Here is a 21,556-nt window from a genome sequence, read left to right as displayed (position 1 = left end):
TTATAAAAATTTATGATTTTATAAGGTAAATAAGATTATATGTAAATGACATACAAAATCTTAAAACCTTACCCAATTACCAAAACTGGTTTTAGTTTTTAACATTGATAATATGACAATTTATGTCACTGAAACATAGAGGTATATACAGTGGAGCGGTCATCTTGGAATGTTTTTAAATTAAAATTTCATTTACCATTCAAATTTAGAAGCATTTTTAGGACAGTTGGTCTTTAATTTAAATTTAGGAGACTATTCGATATAAAAATCAAGATCTTGGGTTGTTGAAAAGGACTGATGCCACGTTGTGTTCTCCTTTACTAACTTTGTGTGATTTTTGTTTGTTTCTCTGTTTTCAGTTTGACACTACAGCTACTGCAGTTATTATGACTCGATTAAGTACAAGAGAGAAATACATTCAGATGTTAGCTTGTAGTGACACTGTAGAAAGCAGGTAATACAGAAATATTCCAAAAGGATAATAATGTTAATACTACCTGTTTTTCTTTTAATATAATAAAAGAAATTTAGATCACGTCTTTTCTAAGGTTATTTTCTTGAAAATTTTAACAACTAAAAAGTTTGAGTTATTGTAAGGAATTTAATTATTTTTTAAAAAGCAACACAATAGTTTTACTAAGTGGTATAAACATGGAGTAACATGTAACTGTTATAAAAAGTATAATTTACTGAAGTCTTACTATTATTATATTTAATTTTTATGTTATATATTTATAATTAATAATTTATAGTAAGAGGAGAAGTATCATTTTTACGTCTTTAAATTTTGTTTAATAATAAGGGAGACAACCTAACTTTTTAATATTTGATGTATTTCTCTTGGAGAAAATATATCAAGATCTCCTCTCTCTACCCCTGCCTTTCTTAAGTAATGTGTCTTCTAGAACCACGAAGTAGAGAAAAATCTCGAAATTTTTAGATGTTAAAGTGACTTTTTAAGGCTTTCTCTTATATTTTTGGAAATTAACTTTTTATGAATTATTGAAGTAGCATTGAGAATAGTAAGTACATTATCAAAGCTTAAAAAGCTAAGAGTTACAGCATTGAAGTTCATATTAGTAATGCAGAGGTTTTTGTTTTTCTCCCCATAGTTTGCACAGACATCTCATTGAACATTTAAATGCAGAGATTGTATTGCACACCATCACAGATGTGAATATTGCTTTGGAATGGATACGGTCAACCTTGCTTTATATCAGAGCTTTGAAAAACCCAACTCATTATGGTTTGTTACTTTGACCTGAAAAAGTAGTTATTTTTGCAAGCCAGCTGGGCCTTGGTTTAAACTAATGGGTTACAGAGTAGATTACAGAAACTAAAAGTTAACAGAAACAAAAGGTAACAGTTACAAATATGTTCAGATACAAGTGTAAACAAAAGTAAGAAATTTTTATCTGCTTTTTAATAAGCTTTTAAACCAATCATTAAAAATAAAACTAGTAGAAAAAAATTTACCTCTAATAAAAATGCCTAAAATCATTGAAAATAAATTAAAAGTTTAAAGTCTTAAATTTTGTCTGTATTTAGTGTTTAGGAACTTCCTTACTCTGAATTTGATTGTTCATTTTTCAATTTAATGTATTGTTTTATTTTGTTTTGATGCCAGGGATTGAATTTGAGGCCAGGCAGGTGGTGGCACCACTGAGCTAAATCCCTGACCCAATTAATGTATTTTGCATTTCTCTCTTCTCTTGGACATTTTAGTTTTTGTAATTATTTTCATATTAAGTTATCATTTATATATAATAAATTTTACAAATGTTTGATTTTATATGTATGTATACATAGACACACACACAAAATGTAACCACAGCCCTGATCAAGATGTAGAACATTTTCCTATGTTTCCTCACACTTATCAGTATCCATAAGTAAATGCTATTCTGACATCTATCATTATAGGTTAGCTTTATCTAGTCTTTAACATAGTATAAATGCAAGCATTTATTCTTTTGTCTCTAATTTCTTTTTTTGCACATAACTTTTTTTAGATTCACCCATATTTTGGTTATATTAGTAGTTTTTTATCATTATTGTGTAATACCTAGTTGAATGAATATACCACAATTTAATCATCTACTCTTGTTGACATATGAGTCATTTTCAGTTTTTTACTCCACTGAATAAAGCTACTATGACATTCTTTTATATATCTTTTGATGGATATGGGTGTTCATTTTTCCTGAGTATATACATAGGAGTAAAGCAGAATAGGACTATAACTTATGTTTAGCTTTAGTAGATATCCTCCAGTACAGTAATTTTCTAAGGCAGTTGAACCAGTTTATACTTTTAACAACAATATGTAAGAACTCTAACTCTAAGCCAGACTGTGATGTACACCTGAGCTTCCTGTGGCAGGAAAAACCTTTTGAGTTTGAGGCCCTGTCTTGGATATTTATCAGCAGCACACACAAAAAAATAAACAAACAAACATTTTTAAATTCTAGTTGCTTTACCTGCTTTTTAGTGGTTGGTTTTGTCTTTAATTTTGATCATTCCTCCTTGTGCATGCTTGTATTCATGCATGTGTATGTGTAATAGTTTGACATTTTAAACATTTTATCAGTGCCCATTAATTTTACAAAACACTAAGCTTCCATGCATGTATTTTGATTATATCCATTCCCCCATTACCCTCCTTTATACCCCTCATCCCTTTTTAGCTTCCCCTTGTTTAATTATAATCTCCTTTCTACTTTCATGTCTTTTTTTTGGAAGTACTGAGGATTGAACCCAGTGCCTTCACACTGAACTATATCTGGAGTCCCTTTTTCATTTTTATTTTGAGACAGAGTCTCACTCATTTGCTTGGGCTGGCCTCAAGTTTATAATCCTCCTGCCTCACCTTCTCAAACTGCTGGGATTACAGTCATGTGTCACCATGCTAAGCTTCATGCCATCTTTTTTAGATTCTACATATTAGGAAGAACTTTAATATTAGGGAGAACATGCAATATTTATGAATCTAGCTTATTTCACTTAATATGATCTTCATTACCATCTATTTTCTTGCATATCACATAATTTGGTAATTATGGCTAAATAATAATCTGTTGTGTAATACACACACACACACACACACTACACTTTTTTATTGGTTCATAGGCACCTAGGCAGGTTCTGTATCTTGGCTATTATGAATTGTGCTGCAATAAACATGAGTATACAGTTATCCCTATGGCATGCTGACTTTAATTTTTTCAGACATATACCAAGAAGTGGTATAGATGAATCAAGTGGCAGCTCTATTTTTAGTTTTCTTCTGTTTGTTTGTTTGTTTTGGTAGCAGGGATCAAATTTGGGACCCTGTGCTTGCGAGGCATGTGGCGGAACCACTGGGCTAAATCCCTGGCCCTCTATTTTTAGTTTTTTAAGGAACTTCCATACTCATTTCCATAAGGACTGTGCTAATTTACATTTTCACAAGGAGTATAGAAGGGTTCCTTCCCCTGATACACATCCTCAACTTCAATTGGTGTTTTTAAGTCATCTTGATGATAGCTGTTCTGACTTGAAAATCTCTCTCTCTCTCTCTCTCCCCCACCTCTCCTTCTCTCCCTCTCTCTCTGTCCTGTAATAGAGATGGAATTTGAGACCTTTGCACTTAGCTATATATTTGTAGCCTCTTACTGAGTCTGTCTCATTAAGTTACTAATCTCCTGATACTGGGCTCAAACCTGCAATCTTCCTGCCTCAACCTTTCAGAATGATAGGATTATAAACATGTACCACACCAAATTTTAATGTAGTTTTGGATTAAATTTTCCTAATGTCTAAAGGTATTGAATTTTTTTCATATACTAATTGGCTATTTAGACTACTTTTGAGAAGTGTCTATTCGATTCATTTGCCCATTTATTAACGGGGTATTCATTTATTTATTTTTGGTGTTGAGTTTTATGAGCTTTTTTATGTTCTAGATACCAACCCTCTGTCAGAAGAGTAGCTGGAAAAGATGTTTTCTCATTTTGTATACTGTCTCTTCACTCTGCTAGTTTCTCTTTCTGTGTAGAAACTTTTTAGTTTGATGTAATCCCATATTTTGACTCTTACTATTTTTTTTCTGTGATATTAGAATCCTATTCAGGAAGTCTTTGCCTATGCCTACGGCGTCATGTATTTCCCCTATGTTTTCTTCTAGCAGTTGCAGCATTTCAGGTCTTACTACCTGTTTTATCTATTTTGAATTGATTTTTGTACAGGCTGAGAGACAGAAAGCCAGAGTCAGTCTTCTGCATGTGGATATCTCGTTTTCCCAGCACCAATTGTTAAAGAGCTGCTTTTTCTCCAATGTGCAGTTTTGGCTCCTTAGTTAGTGGCTGTAATTGGGTGGGTTTTTGTCCTTTTTCTATTGCATCGGCCTAAGGTTCTGTTTTGTGCCAGTACCATGATGTTTTGGTTCATATGGCTTTGTAGTATAATTTAAAAGAGAGTATTGTGATACCTCCAGCTTTGATCTTTTTGCTTAGGGCCTTTTGGCCATTACTAAAATATGCATTTTAGGACTATTTTTCTAGTTCTGTGAAGAATGTAATGGGAATTTTTATGAGAATAGTATTAAATCTGTAAATAGATTTTGACATATGGCCTTTTTTTTTGGTACCAGGGATTGAACTTGGGTTGGCCACCGAACCGCTGAGCTAGATATATGGCTGTTTTAACAATATGAATTATGTCATTCTATGAACATGAGAAGTGTTCTATCTTCTATTGTCATCTTCTACTTCTTTCTTCAGTGTTCTGAAATTTTCATTGTAAGAGAACTTTCACCTCCTTGGTTAGGTTGATTCCTAGATATTTTTTAAAAGCTATTGTAAATGGAATTATTTTCTATATTTCTCTCATTATAGAATAACTGTTAATTGGTATATACAACAACTATTGATTTTTTAAATGTTGATTTTGTATCCTGTCTTTGTGATTTTATTTTGCATTTCCCTGATGAATATTAGCTCTAGGATCTTTCATATGGTATTTGCCACTGGAATACTCCCATTTTGTGAAATGCTCCTTCAAGTCTTTTATCTAGTTTAGGTTATTTGTATTTTTATTATTAATATATAAGTTCTTTATATATTCTGGATAAGTCTTTTTTTTTTTCTTCTCATTACCGGGGATCAAACACAGGACTTTGCACTTGCAAGGCAGGCGTGGTGTTACTGAGCTAAATTCCTGAAGTCTTTAGCCAAATATATATATTCAAAAATTCCTCCTAAATTAGATTGATTTTTCATTTTCTGAAGAATCTTCTGATAAAAGGAAATTCTTAGTTTTAAATAAAAATTCTGTAAACTTTTTTATATATGTTCTATATACATGTACATGTATATCTGTTGGCATGTGCTTGGAGGTTAAATTACTGTGTTGTAGTACCTTTAGCTTTACTAAATAACACAGGTTTCCATAATGGTTCCCTTACAAAATACTTTTTCATAGGAACATCCATTTCATAATGAAAGTCCACTAGAAAATATTCATCACTTGGTAGAAATTTATTATTTGTAAAACATTAGAAATTTATTCCACACAATTCTTATTAAAATGTAGTATTTCTAAAACAAACAAACAAACAAAAGACAGGTGTGGTGGCACACATTTACAATCCCAGCACTTGAGAGGCTAAGGCACAAGGATTACTTTGAGTTCAAGGCCAGCCTCAAATAGTGAAACTCTGTCTTAAAAAAAATAAGTGATATTAAAAATATTTCAAAACAGTGGGTTGTGTTATTTAAATTTTATTTGAATTCATTAAGCTATTTTTATTGAGATTTAGATACCTTTCTCCAATTAAATGAAGGTATAAACTGAGCCTATAAAGATAAATTAAATCCATTTTATTTTATTTTTTATAAATTTTTATCATTTTACAGGTTTTACATCTGGCCTGAACAAAGATGGAATTGAAGCAAAATTACAAGGTTAGATATAGTTCCTTCTAAAAATATATGTTCTCTAAACTTTAATGAGAAAAGTCAGTTATTATGGAAGTAAAGTTACTCTTGTAAATTACAAGTAAACTTGTCTGCAGAAAATAATATATGAATTTCTTCTTTACATAAATAAAACCTGGCATGTATACTTTTTTCTGAACTAGTATATTTATTAATTCTATCAGAATATCTTCCTTTGCATAATATATTGTTGGCTTGTTTTTTTAATTTTTAAAATGACCCTGATGTTTGAAAATGTTGCCTTTGTTGCTTTTATTTTTCTAGTTTAGCTTTAATTGAAAATGTAAGCCTCAATTGATTATGAGCTTTTTAAAAATTAATTTTATTGGTACATTTTAGATATACATAATGATAACATTCATCACAAGGAATCTGTACCTATACATGATAGATATATCTTAATTCTTCTTTGTAACCCATTTGCCTTCCCTCCCTTCAACCCCTCTTCCCCTCCTTATTTACAGAAGCTTTGTTTCCATTTTTTCTTTTCCATTCCTTCCTAGCCCTGCCCCTTTCCCTAGTTCCTGTTCCCACTTGGAACTTTTTCTTCCTATTTCACAATACCTGTTACACATTTTGGTCCTTGCTTATAGGCTTCTTATTCCAAATTCTAGCTTTCTTGTTCAGTTGATAATTTAGTGTTTCATTACTCGAGAGTATGAGGCAGGACTCTTTTGGAATGAGAATCTTAGGATCTACTTTTAGGTAAGATAGGTCATACTTCACTGAGAAATGCAGGAACACTGAGAGGCTTTTTCAGTATTCTTCAAAGTACTTTCGGATTGTGTTTTCTGAGCCTTGACATCATTCTTGGAAGTCTGCCTTAAATTTCTCAGAGAGCTCTTAGTGTAGTGTATGGTATTTCTTAAACTTGCTTGTCATCTTTCTTAGTATCCTCTAATAATCCTCCTATCACTTGTAGAATAGTATGGAAACTTCTACCAGAGCCCCCCTACCACATCCAATTTGCCTGTTTTTCTGCCCTCATCTCTTACCACTTTCTCCCTTTTATTCTGCTGTCTCCAAATTGATATGTTGTTCTTTAAACATACCAAGCTCATTCCCACTCAGATCCTTTGTGCTCTTTTTCCTTATTCTTAGAACATTTCTGGAATATTTCACATGGGTTGCACCTTCATTTCATTTAGGTTGTTTGTTAAAGATGAGCTTCCCTGAGAGGTCTTTGTGTACTGTCTTATTTAAATCTTCATTCACTGACAGTAAGACAGACTGATTTCCCTGTTGTCATTTTCCTTCATGGAAAAGGCAATATCTATGTTGTGGAAATTGTGACTGTATCCTTACTTTATATCAGAAACTATGTGGCATATATTAGAAATACACATAAGCTTTAGATAAAAGCTTTCAAACTTGACTTCATTTTTCTAGGTGGTAAGCTTTTTGTTTCTTCTCATTATCTTTCACTACCTGACAGTTTGTTATTTGTGTATTGATTCACCCCCTCTTCTTAGGATTTATATTTAACTGAAGAAAGCATTTTATGATACACTGCTGTAAACCGAGAGCTTAGAATAATGCTCTGCATAAAGTATGGTAAACATTCTTCCTTGACTAACTGATTAGTGGCTAATGAACTAACTTAATAGTGAGTAACTGAGGAAGTTAAAAAAGATTTAAAAGTGCTAATTCTCAAACACTTCAAACTATTAAACTAAGTGATATTGCTTAAACTACAAGTATTTCCCAATACACCTTGCCTTCTAAGGATATTTTGGTGAGCTGCTACTGTATTTTGGATTGAATAGGTTGTGGTATTCACTCTGCTCTCAGCAGTAGCATGAGGCAGAGTAAGAATTTCAATTAGAGGTCTACAAGTCCCTCTCAATTTGTGAGCATGAACTAGAATTACTTTCTCTTTAGTGATCATTTCCTGGTAGCAATAGTAGCATATTTCAGAGAAACTGAAGTACTTATTAAAAATATCAGCTAAAAAGATTAAATGGTTTCCTCAAATAAAAAAAAAAAGTAAGTGAGAGGGGAGAGAAAGGTGGATTTGGAAATGAATTTTGTAGAATTGTTGACTCTGCAATTTATACATATACATTTTTGATGGAAGATTAACGAAAAAAGAAAAGAATATCACTGACATAATTGAGGACAGAGAGCAAGGTATTTACTTAGACCTAGAACAAGTTACTTAATTTCTATGCTTTAGTTGCTTAACATTAGTGTATGGAAATAATATTGATGCTACCTTATTGTGTTATTTTGAGTGTTAAATTAGTTAATATATGTATGCCATTTCAAATGCCCCAAGTGGTAATTTTACTTATCATGTATTGAATGTTATTTTTACTATTTATGTTGTTGTCAATATTAGGAAATCTTTTTAGCATATTAGTTGACTTTTTATTTTAATGATATTTTTCTTACAGCTTTAGAAGGGACCATAATTCTTCCTAGAACAATTATACCACTACACAGCTTTAGTATATTTAATAATAAATTCTATTTTGTCTTGCTTCATCATTTTACTAAAATTAAAATATGTTTTCTAAAATTGAACAGAATTGTGTTTGAAGAATCTGAATGATTTATCATCCTTGGACTTGATAAATATGGATGGAGAGGTTAATTTCAAACCAACAGGTAATTTTTCTATGGTTGTTAGTAAGTGTAATAATTGCTCACTTAAGACTAAATAAAATTTAGGTGATGAGCCAGGGGTGGTGGCACACCCCTGTAATTCCAACTATTCAGGAGGCTAAGGCAGGAGGATTGTGAGTTTGAGGTTAGCCTGGGCAACATAGTGAGATCCTGTGTCAAAAAAAAAAAAAAATACAGAATAAAATTTAGATAAAGTAAAAACTAAATTGTGATTTCCAGTCTTTTTGTTTATTTATTTGTTTGTTTGTTTATTTATTTTAATCAAACTCGGGTCCTTGTGCTTGCAAGGCAGGCAGTGGCACCACTGAGCTAAATCCCCAGCCTGTGATTTCCTGTCTTAACAGAGTATCATTTTTATTTGCCATGAAGCATAATAAATTTATACCAGACTCATTTGTGAAATTTTTATTTTAATGTAATATGGGTAGATATTAATAATGAAAATATAAAAATATTTCTATAAAAAATTCATAACAAAATAATTAGAGTAACAATGGTAAATATACTGTGTAGCATGATCTTAAAGGAATATATTTTCAGTTGCTAATCTGTCAACTCACCTCCTAAGAAAATTATACTTTTTTTGCATAAAATGTTCTAATTGTCAACAAAGTATCTGACACTGGCCATTATTTTGAACAGTTTCTTCCTAATTCACAGTATCTATTATACATTTGGGTCCTTATTTTCACTTTCACTTTCTCACACCAGAGAGACAATGTGATATTTACACACGTGTTCAATTTATTTTACTTAAAAGTATGGTCTCGAGGTGCATCCATTTACCTAGAAATGTCTCAAGTTGAACCTTCTTTATGGCTAAATAGTATTTCATTTTTTAAAACCATATCTTTTTACCTATTCCTCAATTAATAGGGATTTGGTTTATTTCCAAGGTATAGCTATTACAAACTTTGCTGCTATAGACATGGGTGCACATATATCGTTGAGTTATGATGCTTTTGTTCTTTGGGGAAGATAGCCAGAAGAATAGCTGGGTCAAATGGTATCTCTAGTCCTAGTTTTTTGAGAAATCTCCATGTTGATTTCTGCAAGTCTGCACTCCCACCGCCTTTTCCCCCACTGTCCTGCCAACATTTGTTATTGGTTGGTTTCTTGTTAATAGCCATTCTTTCTGGAGTAAGATGGAATCTCAGCATTGTTTTAATTTACTCTCTTGAATGACAGGGATGTTGAACATTTTTCATATATTTATTTGCTGTTTGTAATTTTTCATCTGAGATGTGTATTCAGATGCTCATTGTTAGATTCAGCGTTTAAAATTGGAGCGATCTGATACTTTTCAATTCTTTTCATGTTCTAGGTATTAGTCCTTTGTCTGAGAACCAACTGGCTAACATTGTTTCCCACACTTTGGGTTGTCTTTTCATTCTGCTGTTGATTTCTTTTGCAGTGCAAAGGTTTTTGATTGGATAAGATCCCAGTTGTTGATTATTTGTATTATTTCTCATGCAATTGGGTTTTGTTCATGAAGTCTTTGCCTATACCTGTGTCCTCAAGTGTTCTCCTTATTTTCTTTTCCAGCAGATTTAGTATTTCTGTTTTAATAGTTAGATCTTTGATCCATTTTTATTTTAGTTTAGCACATAGTCTTTGGCATGACGAAAGCCAGTTTTTTCAGCATTATCTTTTAAAAAGGCTATCTTTTGTCCAGTGAACATGTTTGGCCCCTTTGTCAAAGATAAGGTAGCTTAATGTGTTTGAAGTTGGTTCTTCATGTGCTAGTCTGTTCCATTGATCCTCGGGTCTGTTTGTTTTTATTGTGGTAGCTCTGTAATATAATTTCAAGTCAGGGATTATGATGCCCCCTGCCTTGCCTTTGTTGTCCAGAATTGTTTTTTCTATTCGAGGTCTCTCCTCAAGATCTCTTTTCAGTTCCAAATGAATTTTAGGAATGTGTTCTCTAGTTCTGTGAGCTATGCTAATGGTATTTTGATTGGGATTGCATTAAATCTGTATACAATTTTGGGAGTATGACCATTTTCACTATGTTGTTTTTTTCTACACAACAGCAAAGGATATCTTCCCATTTTTTTTATATCCTCTGTGATTTCCTTTCTAGAGTACTGTAATTTTTCACTGGAAAGATCCCTTACTTCCTTTGTTAGATTTATTCCTAAGTATTTCTCTTTTTTATGCTATTGTGAAAGGTATTGTTTTGTTAATTTCTTTCTCAGTATGTTTGTTATTTGTGTGCATGAAGACTATTTTTAGCTTTCTTTCTTTTTTCTTTTTTTTTTTTTTTCTTAGTATTGGGGATTGAACTCAGAACCTTGAGCTTGGAACCACTGAGCTAAATCCCTGGCTGGAATTCAATTGATTTTTAACTGTTGACTTTGTATCCAACTATGCTACTGAATTTGGTTATTAAATCTAGGGGTCTTTTGGTAGAGTTTTCATAGTCTTCTGTGTAGAGAATAATGTCATCTGCAAATAATGATAATTTAACTTCTTCCTTTCCTATCTTTATCCTTTTTATTTCTTTCTCTTATCTAATTGCTCTGGATAGTTTTCTAGAACTATATTGAGTAGGAGTGATGATAGTGGACATCCTTGCCTTTTTCCTGATTTTAGAGTGAAAGCTTTTGGTTTTTGACCATTTAGTATTATGTTGGCTGTTGGTTTGTCATAGATGGCTTTTATCAGATTGAGGTAAAGACTATCTATTCCAATCTTCTGTGGGATTTTTATCCTGAATGGGTGTTTGGACTTTGTTAAATGCTTTTTCTGCATCTATTGAGGTGATCATGTAATTTTCGCCTTTGGTTCTATTGATATGATGCATTACACTTATTGATTTGCCCTGTGTTGAACCATCCCTGCATCCCTGGTATGAATTTACTTGGTCATTGTGTATAATCTTCTTGATGATTTGCTGCATTCTATTTGCCAGTATTTTATTGAGGATTTTTGTGGTTTTTTTTTTTGGTACCAGGGATCAAACTTGTGTCCTTGAGCTTGAGAGGCAGGTGGCAGTGGAGGTTGTTTTCTTTTAGGGCTTGAACTACTGATTCATTCCAAGCTGTCCTTGCCTTGAGGATTTATGTTAAAATGGCTGCTGTGTTTCTGATAGGTATTCCTTTATAGGTGATTTGTCTCTTTTCTCTAACAGCTTTTAATAGTCTGCTCTTTGCTGAATTTCTGGAATATTGATTATTATATGCCTGTGTAGATTTATTTTGTTCATGGCTATTTGGAATTCTGTGTGCCTCACTTATTTGTATGTCTAATTATTTTTTCATCTTTGGGAAGTTTTCTGCCATTATTTTTGTGAACAGGTTTTTTATGGGATTTGTGCTGTCTCCGACTTTCTTTTTACCTGATGTTTTGTTTGTTTATTTGTTTGTTTGGGTACCGAGGATTGAACTCGGGACCTTGTGCTTGCAAGCCAGGCAGCAGAACCACTAAGCTAAATCCCTGGCCCCTCCAACTTTCTTATTAACTCTGATCAATCTTATATTGTTCTTCTTCACATCATCTTATAATTGTTGGATTGATTTTTCATGGTCCCTTATTATTTTTAAGAAATCTTTCTTTTCATGGTCAATAACTGCAATCCTGTCTTCTAGATCTGATATTCTGTCTTCACCTAGGTTCAAGCACTTAAGTATACTTTCAATGGAGTTTTTAATTTCCTAGATATGTTTGAATCTGTTTCATGAATTCCATTTTTTTTGTTGTTGTTGTTGAGTCTTCATGGTTTTATTTTCCTAAGCTCCTCTTTTTAAAATTTGTGTCTACTCTAGATTCATTTAGCATGTCTTTTATTATGATTGTCATTTCATTTTTTACCTGAAAGATTATTTTCTCTATGCCCTTATCCATCCTTTTTTTTTTTTTTAAACTTTCCCTAGGGCTATTTCTTCTGAAACAATAGGTCTTTTTTTTCTTCTCTGTCACTTCCCTCATGGTTCCCCTGTGTCCTCCACTCACTTTGTTTCCTCCCTGGTCTGTTCCTGGGAACTTTGTCCTGGAGAAGCTGTGCTGCTGGTACTCAGTGTGCTGCCATTTTTTCCTCTCATTTGTAAAATTATAGAGTTTTTTTTTTTTTTTGATAGACCCAGAATTTGTCTTCACTGATCCTGATGACTTTTAGCAGAGGATTTGAAATGCTTGAATCTTTGGGCTGCTTTAGACCTTTTTAAAATATTATAAATACTTTTTGCTAGTTCTTAAATATCCAAACATTTATTATCTGGATAGTTATTTAGATTCTTGTAGAACAGGAAAAAAATATCTTTTATTTTACTTATCATAGGTTCATTGGCTAAGGCTTCTATAACAAGACAACACTAGGAAAGCATATAAATTTATCTCATGTAAGTTCTATATGACATGGGAGCCATCATAAGGAATTGAAAATTCAAAAAAGTAGTTAAACATGCATATTTTTAGTATAAAAATATTCATGTGGAAAGTCATGGAGGAATATGATAGGACAAAGGGCTATAAGCTAAGTGTAATAAAGTAGGAAACTTATCAAGGTGTATTTCTTCAGATTCTTTTCTACATTCTTTACTTTCAGAGATAAAGATGTTATTTTTCTGTAAGTACAGAGAGGGCATCTCTCACCTGGGAATTTTATGACTGCTTCATGGGAAGGGCAAAAAGTCCTTCTTATACATGCTGTTTCTAAAATTCCTTCAGCTTAAAATATTCAATATTCAAGATGTCATATTTAGGTGGAGATGTCTTGAGCCTTGTCACACACCCCTCATATTTAGTTGTGTTTAATGAAAAATGTTTCAGCTGAGCATAGTGGTACATGTTGTAATCTTAGCACTTGGGAGGCCAAGGTAGGAGGATCACTTAGGAGTTCAAAGCCAGCCTGGGCTATGTAGTGAGTTGAAGATTAGCTCAAACTACATAGCAAGACCCTATCTCTCAGCTGGGCGTGTTGGTGCATGCCTGTAATCCCAGTACTCAGGAGGCTGAGGCAGGAGGATTGCTGTGAGTTTGAGTCCAGCCTGGGCTACCTAGTGAGTTCCAGGTCAGTCTCAACTACATAGTGAGACCCTATCTCAAAAAACCAAAAGCAGATTAACCAAACCAGAACAACAACAAAACAAAAGAAAAAAATGTTTCATAGTTTTTAACACTCATGATTAGAATTCTTGGGAAAAAATTGTTGTAATTACTCCTTATAAGAAAAAACGCTTGACTATGTAAAAGGGAATAAAGAAAAGGTTTTTCTTCAAAATTCAGTCTATTAGTATTTGGCATGTATCTTCCATTTTAATGCATCTTTACATATTTGTAACCATCATGTTTTATTTGTATTTAATATGTTTAAGGTTTTTTAGTTTTTTTTTTTTTTGTGGTATTGATGATTTAGACCAGGGAGTGCTACACTACATTCCTAACAGTTTTTAAAAGTTTTTATTTTGAGATAAGTTCTCACTAAATTGCCCAGGGTAGCAGAAACTTGTGATCCTCCTATCTTAGCTGTCAAGTAGCTAGAATATAAGTGGGTGCCACCACACCTGGCTATGTTAATTTCTTAATAATTTACTGTCCTGACTCATAGTCCTAGATTAATAACATTCTTCCCCTTCTTTGCTGGTCTTATTTTAATAAGCCTAATTTTGTTTCTGAAAATCAGCTTCTTCATATTCTAAAATGTGTCACTAGAGGGAGCATGAAAATTACTGATGCACCTTATTTATCTATTCTTAGATGTTTTCATTTTTGTGAAGAATCTTTTTCTTACACTCATTCCCACCTTCATTCCCTGTAGTGGTTCTTGAATCCACTGATGTTCTTCTAACATATCTAATAAATTATCTATATAACATTTCTTCTTCTTTTTTAGTCACCAGTGAATACTACCAGATTAATTTTCTCTTCCTAACACTCTTTGATTCTCTTTCTGCTTTTTAAAATCAATCTTTCTTTGTTAACTTATGTGCTTACTGTGGGCTTACTAGATTTTCTAGCTTTGCATCTTTATTTCCAGTTTATGTTCCTTTCTTTGAAAACATTATTTACCTTCACAGCTACAGCTATATCCATTATGATAATGGATTCAAAATTGTAGTTGATTCTAATCTCTCGCTTTTGCCACAAAAATTGATTCTCAATTTTCTCTAGAAAATCTAACTTATGTGATGTGAAACTGGACACATAGAAGAATATAAAAATTTATTTGACCTGGAATAATATGAAGTAAAATGAGTATAAAATTTCAGGTACAGTTCTGCATGCTAACTGTGACCTTACTCTTACTGAGCCTTAGTTTATTCATCTGAAAAATAGGAATATATTTCATGTCCAGTTTACCTTATTGAGTTATTGTGGGATCAGATGGGATAATGAATGGAAAAACATTTTACTGTAGCATGAATTTTTATTTAATTTTGTCTAAGGCTAGCAAAATATATTTTTGTCTGTTCTCATTAACATTTTTACTAAGCCTAAGATTAAATTTTTGATACCTTTGGTTTGTCTTTCATCCCGCTGTCATTCCATGTCTAGTTAGTCATCAGATACCAAAAAGACGATTCAGTTTTAGACCTGAAAATATTCCTTACTACAGACTAGGATAATATTTCTTCTTTTTTCTTTTTATTGAGTTTATTGGTACATTCTAGGTAGACAGTATGGTTACATTCATTACTGGGATCTTGTACCTTTACATGACAGGTCTTGGTTCTCACTTTTTTCCCTTGTCCCTGCCCTCCCTTCACCCCCTCCTCCCCTCCCCATTTATAAACACTTTATTTCCATTTTTTCATTTTCTCATATTTTTTTCTTTTCCTTATTACCTTTCTCCTACCCTTCCCACTTTCCCTACACCTTTAGCCCTTTTCTTCCTATGGGGATAATATTTCTTCAAATGAGGTTGGGTTAACTACTTGTAGTCAAAATCAAAATCAACTGGGTGCTGTTATGTTACAAATGCAGTTAACTACACAACAAACCTACAAACTTCAATTTTTAGTAGTGAAAGCTAGTAAATTTTATTTTCTCTTTGGACCTAAGCCTTCTTGCCTTCTTCCAGGTAGATAATTTATTAGTTCTTTGATGCTTTACAGATTTAGTTGCCTTTAGCAAAAAGTTTGTTTCATAATTACTTTGCCTGCCATTCCATCGATACAGGAAGATCTTTATATACTATGCATAATTAATTAGTTTTATGAGTTTTTGTTCCTTCATATTCCTAATATTTTGTCCTTTTTTAGTTTTTTATATATAAATGCCTTGTGTGTGTATGTGTTACTGCACATTGAATAAAGGGCCTTTGCATTGAGCTACATTCCAGCATGCAAACAACACCCTTTTTTGAAGACAGGATCTCACTATGATCTCAAATGTATGATCCTCTGGCCTCAGCCTCCCAAATGCTGAAATTATAGGCCTGTACCATTACACCAGCTAGAAACTCTCTTCTTTTTTTTTTTTTGGTACTGGGGATTGAACTTGGACCTTATACTTATAAAGCAGGTGGTGGAACCACTGAGATAAATCCCTATCCCTAGAAATTCTCTTTCTTGACCCACTGCATCAACCTCATTTGGGTGAACAATTTCATTAGTCCTTTAATTCATAAAGTGACTCTTAGGCTCTTCTGATTCATTCTCTATCTCTGATTGTTAGCTCTATCTATTGTACTGTGTCTTGTATGCCTGAAACTCTGTTGAAATGCCAAAAATATCCCCTTCTTCAGCAAAACCTGTAGCACATAAATATTAGTTATTTCCTTGAGAAAAGTATACCACTTTCCTCTTCACAGCTGTTTTTTGTGTATGCCCATAAAGCTTGAAATGCTTCAGAATATTTTTTAGACAACTTATAATTGAATCTAGTAACCTCTTAAATGAACTCCATTCCACCAGTTACCTACCCTATCCATTTAGTTCCCACCTTTCAATTTACCTGCTGTCCTATTTTTAGAACAGTTTATCTTGTTTTATATGTTTATTTTTGTTGTTTTATTTTGTTTTTGTCAGTTACTTTTTTTTTTGCAGTTCTTGGGACTGAAACCAGTACCCGAGCATGCTAGGCAAGCACTCGGTCACTGAGCTACAGCCCTAGCCAGTTTATCTTGTGACTCCAATTTAATTAAAATATTGCTTGAGAATTTTAACTGGTCCTATGCTATTTTTACAAATCAAATGCAAAACCTAAACTCCTTTAAGAATTTCAAGCTCTTTGTTGGCCTCTCAAGTCTATTATTTTCATTCCTTAATAACAGTGTTAGGCAACATTTATTAAGTTACATTTAATCTTCTTGACAGTGTTTCTAAGATGAGCACATTTATCATCCCCACAACACATTAGCAACTGGTAGCTAACTTGCATCTAATCACCTACCCATCTTATTCTGGGGAACCCAAGTTTCTAACTCAGTCAGAGACCCAAACCCAAGTCGCCACCAAGCCATATCACTCAGTATAGTACTGTAAAGACAGTCTTTTTATTGTTCTCTCTTTTAATAAAGAAGTTTTTATTTTTTCCCGAGGATATATTTGACTGTTTCCTCTCTGCAAGGCATTTTTTTTTTTTTTTTTTGTACCAGGGATTGAACTCTGGTCCTTGTGCTTGTGAGGCAGGCAGTAGAACACTGAGCTAAATCCCCTAAATATGCTTTATATTCATTTTAAAAACCTTGCTCAAGACCATTTTCTCTACTAGGCCATTCCACACTGACCATTGTTCTGGTTTGATTTCTTTTCTACTAAAGATTGTATATAAATGTTATTTTTTGCTGGATTTTGTCCTCTAGCTATTTATATGTGGTCATCTCTCTAGCCAACCTATAAGTTCCAGAGATTGTATAGTCTGCATTTTTAGATGTGCCAGGTGTCATTATAGGTACAGAAAAAAATGTTAGGAAAATGTTTGTTAAACTGATGGAAAAGGAAGTTGTTTCAGCTAATCGGGGAAATGTTTATTTTTTCCATGTTTTCTCATAGAGGCAGGAAGATTGATGGCTTGGTATTATATTACATTTGAAACAGTGAAGAAATTTTCTACAATCAGTGGAGAGGAAACTTTATCAGATCTGGTAAGTTAATTTTCAGTAGAAAATAAATAGCTAATGAAATAGTACAAAGTAATACTGGAGAAACAACTCATAGTACAAAATAATATTGGAGAAACAACTAGTATCTCATATAAGAATGAGTAGAAAGGAAGGCATTTCTATTATCTCTTTCAGTATTCTTCTGATCATAATGATATAGAATGTTTTTCCTTAGGATATGTCTTGCTTCAGTTATTTCTTACCAGAACTAAGAAAATTTATATATATCTATGTATATCCAAAATAGATATGGTACCTACCTAATAATTTTCAAGGTACTGGTTACCTTGGTAATGCTTTCTATGTAAAAAATATCCCAACAGAGTATAAAAAGTCTGACATGAATGAAGGACAGTGAGTTATAACATGGTAACATGTTACGGTGCCATGTATTTGCAAACCATCCTTAAATCTATTGTACCAGAGTAAGAATAACAGTGGAAGCAAATATAGTATTGGTGATAGTCCAAAAGAAAGAATTGATTGTGGATAAAATGAATACAATGACAGGTTAGGCTAAATATTAATAGTTTGGGCAACTTTCAGGTACAGCAGTGAGAAGACTACAGATATATTGTTAGTGTCTGATAATTGCTTTGGCCCTTTCTTCCTCTACTGAAGACATGAATATGAAACAAGAGATATGTAAAAAAGGCATTTATTCTCAAATTTAAATCATTCATTTTTTCTTACTTTAAATATCAAAGTTGATTATTGTAATATTGTACAAAAATGCACAATAGAATTGTAGTTATTAAGAAGTCACAAGTGAGCAAACATTGATCAAAAGAAAGTTTTACATTTTCATATAAATATTAATTTTTAATAAATCAAGAGTAGAAAATACTCAATATTAACATTAACTTGTTTGATCTTGAGTTCAGCAAGTGTGTAAGAGAATTAAAACAAGTTAGTTCCATTTTACAGACATGGGAAAACAAATACACAACTCTCTCCAGCAGACCTGGGCTACAGAATAAACATTTTTAATATCTAAAGAGTTACTACATAATTTTCATTACCAAATTATTGGAATAATGATTTGCAAACTAAAGAAGGACAAATGGAATAGGAGTAGCAGCAACAGTTATTTATTGAGTATTACATTTAAGAGCAATACAGTATTTACTGAGTGCTTATATTACTTATAAATTACACTATGGGAGGCCTTGGGCTGAATACAGAAAAACTTATCTTGTTAATCTTTATAATCTTACTGGTATATAATGTCTAATAACATTATATGCTATGAAGTTTGCTATATAACAGTTGTTTATAAGCCTTTGTTAGTGAATGAATGAATCCTTTAAAAAGCAAAATATATAAAGCAATTTCTTAACTCTGTTAACTGATAAAATTATGATAGCCTGAGGCAACATAAAATAAATAAATTTGGAGAACAATGATGAGAGAAAAGTCAAAAACATTAAATGGACAAATGCCTAAATTTTGTAGGTTGCAATGATAGCCAGCTGCAATGAATTTCTAGATGTACAATTAAGGATAAATGAAAAGAAAACACTGAATACTTTGAACAGAAGTCCAAATCGGATAACTATCAGGTAAAGAAATTGCAAGTGTTTTAAATAATTCTTAAGTTTTATCTAATTAAGATAAATAGTAAAATTTTGCTATGTATTTTTATATACAGATTTCCAATGGAAGGAAGAATTAAAACAAGAGAAATGAAAGTAAATTGGTAATAATTTTTAAATTCTTAATATACTATTGGTTTGTGATTTATAATTATGAAAGTTTTCCATTTTATTTTTTAAACATTTTAACTTTGTTTTCCTTAATACAAAAAACACAATCACATAAAAATATGGAGTCAGAATGTAGATGCAAAATTAATTTCTAAGAACTCTTGGGCTTTAACTAAAATGAATTGTGAGCATTTTTAATCAACAGCTATTTGTTGAGAATGTGTTCTGTTTATACAAGGTGAACAATAGAAACATGCTTCTTATACTTATCAAGAAAACCATGCATATAAAAATACTGGGGCAGTATTAAAAAACATATAATCAATGTCTTTTGAATGCTAGTGGCATTCTGGGAGAGACATATAGCAAAAACCAAAGCCCAAATGAAAAAAATGCGTAAGTGATTATAGATAACTTTTCTGTAAAGAATTGCATGGTTTGGATAAGAAGTAGTAATTGGAATAGTAACTTAAGATTACTCTGTAACTTGTGACTTTTACCCACTTTGTAATCACAAATACAATGATATTCTTCTAGGAACTAATGGCAGTTAAGTAATGATTAAATCAGGGTTATTGTAAGAATTAAATGAAATAAGGTATTGATTCAGCAAGAATTAGGTTTAGCCATGACCAGACCATTTGCATTTAAACTTCTTTGTGTAAAAGAAATCCAGATTTAAGTAGTCTAGCACATGGTGGTGCCATATCATAACCCATGAGTTCACTGAAAAATTCCAGTTAAAGAAGACAGAGCTAGTGCTGAAGAGAGAATATTGAGCGATTAAAGCTAGGAAATTAAGAAGGCAGAAACATAAAGGATAAAAGCTTCAAACTAAAATTATTTATATTAACTTTGAGAAGGATAGATCAGAAATTCAGCATCTCAGACATGAGAGAGTCATGAAAATTGGTACTGTTAGCCATCATTATCTAACAAAAGACTAATTTTTTTTTTTTTTTGCAAGGCAGGAGGTGGAATCACTGAGTCAAACCCCTGGCCCATAAATTTTTTAATAGAAGATACCCCTACACACACATTGTCTTCTTGCTATGCTTAAATAAACTGTAAAATTGGGGGATTATAATGTTTATCTAAATTATGACATCTTATCTGCCAGCCCCAATCACAAGATTATATTATCCATTTTAAAATAAGGTTAATGGAAACACTAAAATTACAAATAAAGTGTTCCCAAGAAAATTTTTGTGGGAAAATACCTTGATTTTAGTCAATATGTGTGCAACAGAGTATACTGGAAAAAAACACTGAGCAAAGTGCTCCAGGTTTTAGTTCTAGCTTATTCCCTCATAATAGCTTATGCCACCATAAATGTGGCCAATTCGGTTTATCTGTGCATTACTTATTCTATTTGTAAAATGAGAGAATTGGGCTGTATAACCTCTTGAGTTTTCTATGATCCCTAAGAATTTTTGAATTGCGAGGAAATACAGTTCAGAAACAGAACATTAACTTCTGTAATCCAAACTATAGGTATGCCTGAGGAAATGCATATAACAGAAAATTATGTTATTAGAGTATTGGGCAGCTAAAATTTAATGAAATATCTGAAACTATCCCAAAGAAATTGCCGTCCTCTAGCTGAAAGAGAAAAAAATTCCTTTGCTGATGCATTTTCTTGAGTCACATTTAAAAACTTATTTCACCTCAAGTTGCATCATTTAAATCAAAAGACCTAAATACTAAGACCTAAATACTCAGAAAACCAAGTACTGCAAGATTATAGAACATTATTGCTTGCCTTATTTAGAAGAGAGAAATGCAAAACCCTGCCATTGATCTGTACCTTCTGGCATAAATACTTTTTTTCTCTCCCATCCCTGTTTCATTACTGCTTCTTACAGTAAGATTTTCAACATGGACATTTGTCTCATTTTTATTACTAGAAATATCAGTATTACTTCAAAAATGTTTTGACTTCAGCAATTTCACATATACCCTATATTGTGCATCCTTAGCTTCATAAGTTTTGTTTATCCAACATTTAAAATAAGAACCTCATCCATGATTTTCTATCAGTTTTTTTATTCATTAATAAACTGAGATTTTTGAGACAGAGAATTTGAGTGGGATAAAAAGTTTTTAAAAAGGGGCAAAAAAAGTCACTTTTTGAGGCAAAAAAAAAAAAGATCACTTTTTGAGGCCAAAAAAAAAAGAACTGGGCTGGGTGTGGTGGCTCA

At 32.3% G+C, this 21,556-nt stretch overlaps 1 protein-coding gene across 9 annotated transcripts in view; it reads left to right on the top strand.

Moving 5' to 3' along the window:
* Hfm1 (helicase for meiosis 1) overlaps positions 1-21,556 on the top strand; it is a 97,759-nt gene that overhangs the window by 33,800 nt on the left and 42,403 nt on the right. For 8 of the 9 annotated variants that reach the window (XM_010614656.3, XM_010614654.2, XM_019206137.2 and 5 more), the window contains 7 exons: positions 360-454; positions 1,113-1,246; positions 5,895-5,942; positions 8,505-8,585; positions 17,540-17,631; positions 19,105-19,211; positions 19,301-19,348. In XM_010614656.3, coding sequence (XP_010612958.1) covers positions 360-454; positions 1,113-1,246; positions 5,895-5,942; positions 8,505-8,585; positions 17,540-17,631; positions 19,105-19,211; positions 19,301-19,348 — 605 coding nt within the window. Of the gene's footprint in view, positions 1-359; positions 455-1,112; positions 1,247-5,894; positions 5,943-8,504; positions 8,586-14,714; positions 14,795-17,539; positions 17,632-19,104; positions 19,212-19,300; positions 19,349-21,556 lie in introns of those variants that run through there. The other variant, XM_010614657.3, reaches the window with a different exon arrangement.

This window comes from Fukomys damarensis, unplaced genomic scaffold, assembly GCF_012274545.1.
Source record: "Fukomys damarensis isolate Sample0158 unplaced genomic scaffold, DMR_v1.0_HiC HiC_scaffold_33, whole genome shotgun sequence".
NCBI classification, from domain to species: domain Eukaryota; kingdom Metazoa; phylum Chordata; class Mammalia; order Rodentia; family Bathyergidae; genus Fukomys; species Fukomys damarensis.
Note: the sequence above shows the minus strand (reverse complement) of the source record. Positions and strands in the feature narration are given on the sequence as shown.